General features: G+C 39.4%; 1 protein-coding gene across 1 annotated transcript; it reads right to left on the reverse strand.

Moving 5' to 3' along the window:
• Nucleotides 1-2,192: 2,192 nt before the first annotated feature.
• six6 (SIX homeobox 6) lies at nucleotides 2,193-6,337 on the reverse strand. The gene is made up of 2 exons (XM_015374199.1): nucleotides 5,403-6,337; nucleotides 2,193-4,613 (listed from the first exon to the last, which is right to left on the reverse strand). The coding sequence occupies exons 1-2, from the start codon at nucleotides 5,972-5,974 to the stop codon at nucleotides 4,448-4,450; spliced, it is 738 nt and encodes a 245-aa protein (XP_015229685.1). The 5' UTR covers nucleotides 5,975-6,337; the 3' UTR covers nucleotides 2,193-4,447.
• Nucleotides 6,338-10,987: the final 4,650 nt, after the last annotated feature.

The raw sequence follows: 10,987 nt of genomic DNA on the forward strand, positions 1-10,987 counted from the left end.
TTTCTCTTTTTGTTCTAATATTTCAATTGATTTTACCTTCGTTGGAAAAAAAGCATAAAACAATGTATCAAACAAAAAACGTCACTATGAGTGTTAACAGCAAAAGATGAGTTATGGGCTTTGCTGGAGAATTAAGCAACAGGAACTCTGTCCATGGTGCTGAAATGTTGCAACTTCATGTTTTCCAGGTTTTTCGCTCAAATATCAGCAGAATATGCCCCCTCCATAAATACATTTTACCACCTATCTTTCTCTTAGAAGACTGTTTCTCAATACGTTATGGAATCAAACAATTTCTCCCAGATTCTATGTTTTTTTTTTTTGTTTGTTTTTTTTTTTACTTATGATTCGGACTAGATCGATCAGCAGGCTTGACTATATAACGAATCTGTTTGCTCAGCCTTATGAAAAAGAACCTTATTGCTTTTTTTTTTTTTTTGCATAATGCATGGTCGCATTTTGCATTTGTATAATTTCTCCCCATCTTTCACCACAATATAGCTACAATTTAACGTGGTGAAATCTGCCTTAATATATTGGTGTCAAGGCACAGTTTCTCAATTTCTTAAGTTAGGTAAACTCATTGAACAAACGATTGTGGTGTCATGAGCTTGCTTTGACAAAACATTTAATAAAGGTAAACCACATTCCATTCCTATTTGAATCTAGCTTATTTTAAAAAATATATAAAACAGTTAAACATAAATACACAGAGCGCATCAGAAATTATTTAAACTGCACTTCTTGTATTCAAAATCTGTCAATTGGTTTCATTCAAAAAGTAGCAAACAAAACTATATATATATATATATATATATATATATATATATATATATATATATATATAGTTTTCATTACGATGAACAAATAACATCAACTATGCTCAATAAAACCTTCACTCCTCGGTTTGTGGGAGGACCCTATGACCACCAGGGGGCGTCACTGACATTTCCCTGTTCACATTTAGATACACAGCATTGTTCTGCAAAGCCTGCAGGACCTGAACATCCTCCCAGTATGCTATTGTTTGCCATTGCCTGAGAATAACGCCGATGGAAGGAGAAACGTCAGAGAGACGCATCCTAACACCCTTCTGAAGGTTGGATGGAGAAGCGGAGGTTTAAAGGAGTCAGTTTTGTTATGAATTCATCACCCATGCTATAAGAGACAAGTAATAACGCCCACCTCTGTTATTCGACTGAAATATTTTGATTGGATTAGCCTTTTACATTTTATTAGACCATCACACTGTGGTCCAGCAATGCAAACCACCGACATTGTAGACTGCAGAGACAGTAGCTGTAGTAAGGATATGACATGAAGGGGAATGCAGCTGAAAAAGTTGAGGACAACCGTCCCCTTCAATGTTCACGGTTTTCCTTTTCAGTGACATCATTCGAGCTGATAAGAGATAAATATATCCATATTAAGGCAGAAATCTATTAACTGCACATTTTCTCTTATTTTAAACTTTTATGCATTGATATAATACAAGAAATATTCCAGTAACTCTATAGGCTATGATATTTTTTACACAGCGCAGATTTATAAGCAGTGAACCGCGCTGCTGTGAGAGTTAAGCCTGTAGATTTATTTTATTTTACAGTGTGATCACTGATTTCTGGCTGTTTGGTTCCTCGGTGGCTCTCAAAGAAACAACACTTGATGCAATAAGACATGTGCTCCAGTTGTGGATGAATCTGCATTGTGGTAAACCGGGTGCTTCGTTTATTAGAGCAAATACACAATGAATATCGGCAATATAACGCGTGTTAATTAATTTAAACAGTTCAAACTACAAAACTGAAACTTTCAAGACTTAGAACCATCGAATATTTAGATGCAGACTAAAGCACCCATTTTCTGAAATAGGCCTGACGTTTTCTTTCACCGGGGATTTTAAATAAATTAGTCCTAAAGATAAAATATTTCTATTGGTAAAATAAACCAGGAGATAAAAGCCCTCAGGGTGTTGCAGAGGTTATAACTGTCTAAGTGTGAGGGTGGATTTTAAAAGAAGAACGAAATGTAAATACAAACACGTTTGCTGTTGGTACAAGACTGGGTAGTAAGAAAACAAATAAATAATAAGTAAAAAAAGAAGAAGAGAAACAAGAAAAAAAATAATCCTATTTTAAAGCTATAATTGTCTGACCCTATCGGAAAAAAGGGTGTGAAAATGGCTCGCGCTGTGTTAAAGTTATAACTGCATATATTCCCTTTCATGCAGTCAGATAGATCAGGTCCGTTAGCTTCATACTTTTTTGCTCTTTTTAATACATTTTTGCAAAAATAATTATTTTGTTTTATTCCCCTTGCATGGAGGAAAATGCAGGTCTTAGGCTGATTGGTGAATCTATAGGAGTAAGGCGCAAAGGAAGTCGTTAATGGTCTAAGAGACTAAAAGCTCAGAGCTGCATCAACAAATAGTATTATTACAGTTTTTATAAAATACTGAGAAAGAATCTCTTTATGCAACAAGGTTTCAGTTTCAGTCAAACACGCGTTAAAATCAGTAGCCTAACAGACACAACCTGTAGTCTGCGCAAAGAAACAGCTGCGCTTCTGAATTTTTGTAAATCAAAATATTCACAGAAACACAGAAAATAGAAGATTTCAATCTGCTGTTGATAATAACATCACAACAGGCACAAAAAATACAGTACTGATTATATAGTCACATACAAATAATGTGGCTTAAATGTTTGTTTTATTTTGTTTTGTTTTTTTACTTGCTAAAATGTTAGTAAAAGTTTTTGATTTCATTTTAAAGAAAGTTAGCTGCGTACAGTAAACAGTCTGTTATAAGAAGACAATAATGAAACCCTTCAATGTGACAAATGAGTTCACAGTGAGGCAGCCACGCACACATACAAACCGGAGAAGTTGTGTTTTCCATGTTCCAGACTGTCCTCTCTGCAGTCTTTTCTTTGGAGAGGAACCCGCGGACGCTTCCCTGCAACAGCGTCGGGGGGCCCCTTTTGTCCCGGCTGGGACCCCAGACCCCATCATTAGCACTGATTACCGCTGACCAGTTTGACAACCTTATTGACTGCTAGAAAGACTTTTTCATCAACTCTCCCTGTCCCTCTTTCCCTCAATAGAAACGGAAATATTTAGCAGTTTTGTCCCAGAGTTTGAAAGAAAAGCAGATAAAAAACCTTTTATTTTCCTCAGCTTAGTTCCTCTACAGATATGTGCTTCTTTTTTATTGAAAGAAGCAGACTAGGAGCAAAACAAACAATAAACGTTTACATTTCTTCCAATTTATACATCTTTGTCAGCTTTCACGTTAAAATACCAAAATGCTTTTAAAAAAAACATTACCTTAAAACCTGGACAAAACCAAATAAAAACTGCAAATATGTGCGCATCAGCAATACTTAAGTGAAGTGTTACCGAAATGATCATTAGAGCTGCTGCAGCCTTGTTCGCGTTAATTAAAAGATTGGTTGCGGTCTGATTGCTGTGTCTTGGGAAAATAGACACTTGCATGTTTTAAGGAGGCAGAATCTAGTTGTTTATGTGCATGTGCAGAGCATCAACCCAGGTTTGCAATCTGCTGCATTTTTGATCTCTGTGATCTCTCCCGCGGATCATCCGGGTTAGTGAGCCGGCCTCTCGGTGACCTCTCCCTGTCACCCTGCATTACGGGACTCAGAGCATGTTGGCCAATTAGACCAAGCTCTGAAACGTGTCAATGAACGCAGCACCGTGGCGTTAGAACCCATCCAAAATGCTTCTCCAAACCACAACAGCCCAGAGGATCCTTCACTAACATTTCAATATTAGAAATAAGCTACTTATTTATAAGAAACCTACTCAAAGAAGAGTCTAAATTTAAATCTTTCTTGGTCAACAGTTGTTTTATTAAGTTATCTTTTCCTTTTTTTTCTTTTTTTTACTGAAACACAAAGTCACTAAAGCGCGCATGCTCAACAGGTTCACCTGTGTACAAGGTATGTATTAAAAACACCAAGCAAATGAATATGAAATTCCAAGAGACAATAGAGCAGATCATTTTAAATAAGCAAATAAACATTATTTATAAAACTTTAAAGTAAAAATATCACAGTTCTTCTTTTCAACATGAAATACCCACAGAGAACAGCAGGTCAGACCAGTTTGGACACCTCATCCTTTTTTTCTTCCCTTTCTTTTTGTATATACGTCTGCACTTTTTTTTTTTAAGGTTTCGTCTTCAAGCGTTACTAGTCCATAAAATGTCCGTTGTCAGTTTTCCACGCATGGATCAAACGCAAATAAAAGTAGGCTATGGGTCTGAAAGGGCACCCACTGATCGCGGGTTGCATCAACTTTTGGCAGCCGTCAGAAATCAGTGTGTGTATTTATGTGTGTGTGTTTTTAACTCGACGCAGGCACTGTTACTTGTTTTATTAGATTGTCTTTTTCCCCTTTTATTGGTCAGTTCGCTCTGGTGCGTCCGTCAGATGTCACATTCACTGTCGCTGGAGGTGATGGAGATGGCCGAGGCGGCCGCTTTGCTGGACAGGCTGGCCTCCGGACTGGAGGAGTTCCCCAGGCGGTCCACAGTGCCGTCCTCGTCCGCCAAGGAGCGAACCGAGCCGCCGGATAGAACCTGCTGCTGTAGCCTGGTGAGGAAGGAGACAGAGAAAGGCGGTCAGGAAGGCTTCAAAAGGCTGCCATCATTTTTAGCATATCCATTTAATATAATATCATTTTTTCAAGGATATTTTCCAAAATAAAACATAAATAATTCTTTTTTTTTCTTCTTTTGTTGTTTTAGTTAATTGAACAACTAAATTAACTACCCATAATTTCAGATGTGCACAGTTAAAAAAAAAGCTAATTTGATGAAAACACACAAACATAAGAGCAACCATCAGATTTAATATAACTATTTGCACAATTTAAATATATTTATATATTCTGATATTGTGTATCAGGATTTCAAAATCAATTATTGTGATTAGATGTTTGATTTTTAATAATCAAATGTTATGTTTCTTTTTGACAAAACTTTAAAAGAGAAATCATGACAACCCAAAAAATATATATAGTATAAAATGTTTTGCTGTTGCTCTTTCGGACGCTGACTTATCCATCAAAATATTTACACAGAAACAGTCAGTGATGCTATTTTTGCATTCTTGATAGACGAAGTAACCCACAATATATCTAGAATATTCAGCATCTCAGATAAGTAAGACTCTTCTTACATTATAAAGCATTTTATAAGCGACTAAATACAAAACAAGATTAGTAGTAAAATTCAGGATCTAATAAGTCAATCTATGGAAAAGCTGTATGGATCTAGTTTGCCCCTTATCGTTAACCAGTTTATGCTCCATGTAGATTTTTTCTATCCATTGTTGTCTAATTTTTACATAGAGAAACATGTGCAGGATGCTCCAGCTCACCTGTTCTTTGCAGCCGCCGCTCTGTCTCTTTGTCTCCGGTTTTTAAACCAGTTTCCCACTTGTGTGGGTGTGAGTCCAGTAGCTTGTGCAAGCTCCCTCTTTTTACTGGGATTCGGGTAAGGATCTTGCAAATACCACTCTCTTAACAAGTGCCGGGTTCTCTCCTTGAAGCAGTGGGTCTTCTGCTCTCCATCCCAAATGGTTCTGGGCAGGGGGAACTTCTTCCGCACCCGGTATTTGTCCACGGGCCCCAACGGGCGGCCCCGCAGTTTTTCAGCCTCCTGATAGTGCGCTTCGAGCCACAGCGCCTGCAGCTTCGTGTGCGACTCTTTGGTGAACTTGTGGTTTTCCAGGATGTGGTAGAGTTCACGGAAATTGCCGGTGTGGAAGGCGACCACTGCCCGGGCCCTCAGCACTGACTCGTTCTTGTTGAGGACCTCGCAGGCCGCCGGTGCCACAGGGAGAGACCAGAGGAAGCGGCCGAGGCGCTCGACGTCCCCGCTTTCCTCCAGAGTCTCGCAGACCCCGGCGACCTGCTGGGGGCTGAAATTCAGGATGGGCAGCTGAAACATGGAGGCTTCTCCTGGGTTTCCACTCTCCCCCTCCTTTCTCCGTTCCTCTCTCTCTCTCTATCTCCTCTGCGCCTTCTCTCCGTGCGCCAAGGCAATCCAAGGCACCAGAAAAAAAAAAAGAAAAAAAAAAAGAAGAAAAACAAAAAACAAAAAAAGAAGCCAAATCCCAAAGTTAGCAGATCAACCTTCTGAGCAGCCGAGGGGAATGCCGCTGAGATGGGAAGATGCTGTGCGGGGCCTCGGCTACCGCATCTTCAGCCTCGGCGAACTTGGCGGGCAGCAACTGGCCGAGGAAGCAGGAACCTTTAAAGCCCGATCGGTGGTGTATTTTTCAAGGTAGCCTGGGACTGAATGCAGAGAAGAATTAAAGCCGGAGCCGAGATGTATTTTTAAGGGAGGGGGGAGAAAAAGCTAGTCAAACCCCCTCCTATGATCTCCTATTGGACTTGGCAGATTGGCTGCACGGTTGCCATGGATACACGTCAATCACTGTCAACTTCGGCCAATCGGGCGGAAAGAAGAGCTCAGCGCCTCCCTTTGCAAATACAATATCAACATTTTGACCTTTTTTTTTTTTTTTTTTGCTGCGCGTCCTGAAACGTTTCGATGCCCCCGCCGCGCTTCTCTCCCTGCGCCTTTGTGTCGCAGAAAGTGTGCGCAGCGGATGTGTGCCGTAGTGCCAAAATAGACGCACAGTTAAAGCGGCTTTACGCAGCAAAACGACAAAACCGCGCTGCATACAAACGGCCATGCTGCCCCCAAAGGCTAAATTCAGCAGATAATGTCAGACTTTAGAATCAGACAATATCATGTTTAGCCAGAGCCCCTGGCTGAAGGTGATCAGTGCGCCTTTCTGGGATTTATAATATATAGACCTACAGGTCATTAAGCTTTCCATTCTTAAAAAAATAAAAAATAAAATCTGTTGCTAATGCAATAATATGTTGTAAAATACTTTAATGCATATTCAAAATAATCAAATTAATCCAGATGCAAAGAAGGTTTTACTTAGCCTGCTTTTTACTTTTCACCACCAAAAAATATTTTTATCTTCTCAATACCTACATTTATGTTTTACGATTTGCAAATAAATAAACGCAATTTCATTAGAAGAAAACAGACTTTATGGATACAATTAGTCTTTTCTGGGAGTCCTGAAAGGCGCCTTTTTTTCTTTTCCAGCAATCCTCCATCAGTGTAGACAGCACATCAGCGCGCATGCAGCGTACAGTTTATGATGCTTATAAAACACAACAGAGGAGAAAAATGTGTGCGCGCGTGTGTGTGTATAGGATTATGACGGCCCGGCAGGCTCCTCGGGTTTTTTAGTGGGCTATCAGGCTCACTCCGTTTTGTGCGCAGGCTGATTTAGTAAATAAGAGGGCGGATAGATAGCGCAGATGGTTTGAAGTGTCGGGTCAGATTATTTCATGGCTGGATACAGTAGTAAAGTTCATTCTGACGGAAAGGCCTGATATTATTTTCACAGATCCCCCCCCTCCCCTTCTGCCCCCTCCACTCCCACGCACATCCTCTCTCACGCGCGCTCTCTTTCACTCCCTCTATATCCATCTTTCGTGCACGCGCACGCGCCATACTCACTCTGATTTCACCCCTACGGGATTTTTTTTTTTTCATGAACGCATATTGGATGCGAGGTTATGAAATGTTTTTTTTTCCAACAAAAGCTGTTCATACTTGCATTCCAAAGATCACATCTTCATCGAAAATAAAATAAAAAGAATAATAAAAAAAACACGGTTAATAGGCCTACATTTCTTACATTAGGATAATTTACTTACTTTAATAATTGCTTGTTTTTTTAATATATATAAATAAAGGTTTGCACCCCTTTTCAGACGAGCCATGCGGGAAATACATTTTGAGGGCAAGTGACAAGGTACCGTCTTGAAATATTTAGCTGTCTGTAAATCTTTAATGTCTGCAAGCATCCAGTCCCAAACTAAATTTACTGCGATGCTTATAGAAGAATTATCAATTAAATATGAAAATGTTTTGAATATCTTAAACGCAATGTTGCAAATAACCACCATATACCATGTTTTTTTTTAAGTAAAACAACCATGTTGGGGCGGATTTAAACATTTATAAAATAGCAAAAAATGCTCTGCTTATAGGTTCTGCCCTCTCAATGGAAACTTGTGCTTATAATAAATAACACACATAAACTTTATTCAAAGAAAGTCTTTTAAATAACAATTTTAATCAGCAATTCGTTTCAGCCTTTCGTTTGCATATATGTTTCATACAACCTTCAAATTCTGCAAAGATTAATTTGCGATTGAAGTGATGCGAGGCTTGCTTTGTGTGTCCAGGCCTGTGTCATTGTGTCAGCAAGGGATAGGCCTCCTGACACCAATATCTCCGCACATTCAGTGCAGCAACACTGGATGTCATTCAAAGACGCCAATTTTTTTTTTCTTTTCTTGGCCGTTTACTCTATGAATCATAGAGACGGTGATGCATGCTTCAGACAAAACCATGACCTGCTTTCTGCATTGGTTTTAAAATTATGTTTGTGCAATACACTGGTTTCATGTTGATATATATAACGAATACAAGATGAATTGATCATACCAAAGTAATAGAATAGTGAAACAGAAGCTGTTTTTATACATGAGCCTCCAAAACAATTTTCGTGATTGGTAGAAAGAGAAAATATAAAACCTGACTGACATTCTGAGAAATCAAGCTGTTTAGGGGAGACTAATACCTTTTGTTAAAAGAAGAATCAAATGCAGAAATAAGAACTATTCTTAATGCTTACATTTTTCATTTTTATTTCAAAGAACATTTGGTAGAACGTTTTTCCAAAGTTTAAGAAGACAAGAAAACCTTGATTTAGGAATTAATGTCACATTAACAAAAAAAAAACATACATTTCCAAACAAAACTTGGAGAAAATGGGGCCCCGAACATCCTGCAGGTATTTTACCAACAACAAAACCCCAACTGAATTTATTAAAGAAAGTGGAGCAAAAATGTAAATTTAGCTTTTAGTTTGCAGTTCTAAAAACAAATACATAAAAGTCTAATTCTGCAAACAAGTCTGTTGTTAGACAGGAATCAGCTGATTGGCAGGGAACATGATCAGAATACAGTCAAAACATATCTAATTAACGTATGGAGAAAGTTGTAGGTTGATCTCAGTCGAATGGGCCCAGACAATATATCCAAATGGTTGTAAGTCATCAAAGCATCTGCAGACAGCTTAAAGTGATATCCTTTAGAAAAAATATAAGAAATGAATAACAAATGGGCAGAGATAAGATGCCTGGGAATTAATCATCTGAAAGAGATGGGAGTAAAAACATCATTCACAGAAAAAAAGTAAAGAAAACTGGTTGTGGAGGGATAGAGAGAAGCAGTGATAGATTGTGGATGATCAGATGGAATGGGATTCAAAGATAAATTCTGGAGACGATGCTGGAACCTGTAAAACCTTTAAAATAAGCGTAAAGAACAGCAGCACATTTCCTGACATTATCTGGGATTGCAGATCAAATACATGAACCTGTGTGAGCAGATATGACCTCTACATGGAAGTTTTATGCAAAATTAGGTTTTGTTGAGGATTCAGTTGGTGACAAGAATCCAAAATCTGGATCCACCTGGGAATAATGGTGAGGATGAAGGTGTCTGACTAGTCCTCATCCTGCAGAGCTGATTGGTTAGCTGCTGGATAAGGCAGGTGGAGCCAATTGGATGAAAGGTATCACATTCATCAGGGAAGTCCTCAAAGATTTGAATCTGTCAATAAAAAGAAAACAAACAGCAAATAAAAGCAGAAAAACAAACAACTGTCTGTACATTTTTGGTGTTTGATTTCATAGTTTTCTCATCCATTTGATTTGAATAAAAGATGCGCTGTAAATTTAAGCAATGAATCATACCTCAGAGATGACTTTTGGAAAACACTTCAGCTTGTGCAGCTAATGGCAACATGCAGACTGTGAGACTGTCTGAAGGCCTGCAGCAGCTTAGAGACAAACATCAGAGCAGAGGAGGACAATGCACAGAGGTGTTGTGCAGTTGTCTGAAGTTTCATTTTGCAGTAAAAGCAGATTTACTTTCTGTCATCATTAGCATGTAGCTGGGTCGCAGCTCGCCCTGGGCACTGGGGGGTGGGAGTGGGAGGGGAAGGAGCAGGAACAGTTACGAACAGGCTGGAAATGACCCAGATTCCCTAGGATCACTGGAGCAGACGAGACACTACAAGAGCCTGTCACCAACGGCCCTCCTGCTACTATCCCACACAGACCTACTGCACCTTTTCTCCATCTGCTGCCATTCCTTTTGCTCTTTGTATCTGTGAGATATATATATAAACACACAAACAGCACACAGCTCTGCTAAATGGCAGTTTATCTAAAAAAAAACATCTTAACACTAATGTGTTAACACATTTCGAGTGCAGTGTGAGCACTGTGTCCTTCTGCATAAAAAAAACAGACTGTGTCTAAAAAAACAGATAAACTTGCAGTTTACTGTACATTTCCTGAGGCATGCAGAGGAAGCTGATTTTCCTGTGTGCTCAAAGGCAGTTCTGTAGAATCCTCTCTGCACCCTTTAAACATAGTGTCAGCTGCCTGTGCCCAGGATTAACTTTCCAATTAAGATATCAAGTCAGCAATGGTACCAATAACCCCTGAATGACCCGGACACATTTAAAAAAAAAAGCCTGCATCATGCAACAGGACTTAAAGAGAGGCCACTCCACTCATGTGTTGCCATGAGGCTCCACAGTGACAGAAATGTTAAGCCAAATCTCTCACAGAGTTTCGTTTTAGACCCATTTGCCCCCAGGGCGGCACTAGTTCTCGACGCTACGTTTAATCTGTGGATTTGTGGTAACAGAGAAGACTTCTTATCCACTGACCCTTTGGCCCCTAGTGTACATAATCCTGTGCCTTTCAGTCATACAGCACAGCTGACATGGAGAGAGGAGAGCCAAAACAATGCAGCCAGCAGAAAGATGGGAGAGGAGGCAGA

The sequence above is a fragment of the Cyprinodon variegatus genome, unplaced genomic scaffold (genome assembly GCF_000732505.1).
Source record: "Cyprinodon variegatus isolate N-32 unplaced genomic scaffold, C_variegatus-1.0 Scaffold99, whole genome shotgun sequence".
Classification (NCBI taxonomy): domain Eukaryota; kingdom Metazoa; phylum Chordata; class Actinopteri; order Cyprinodontiformes; family Cyprinodontidae; genus Cyprinodon; species Cyprinodon variegatus.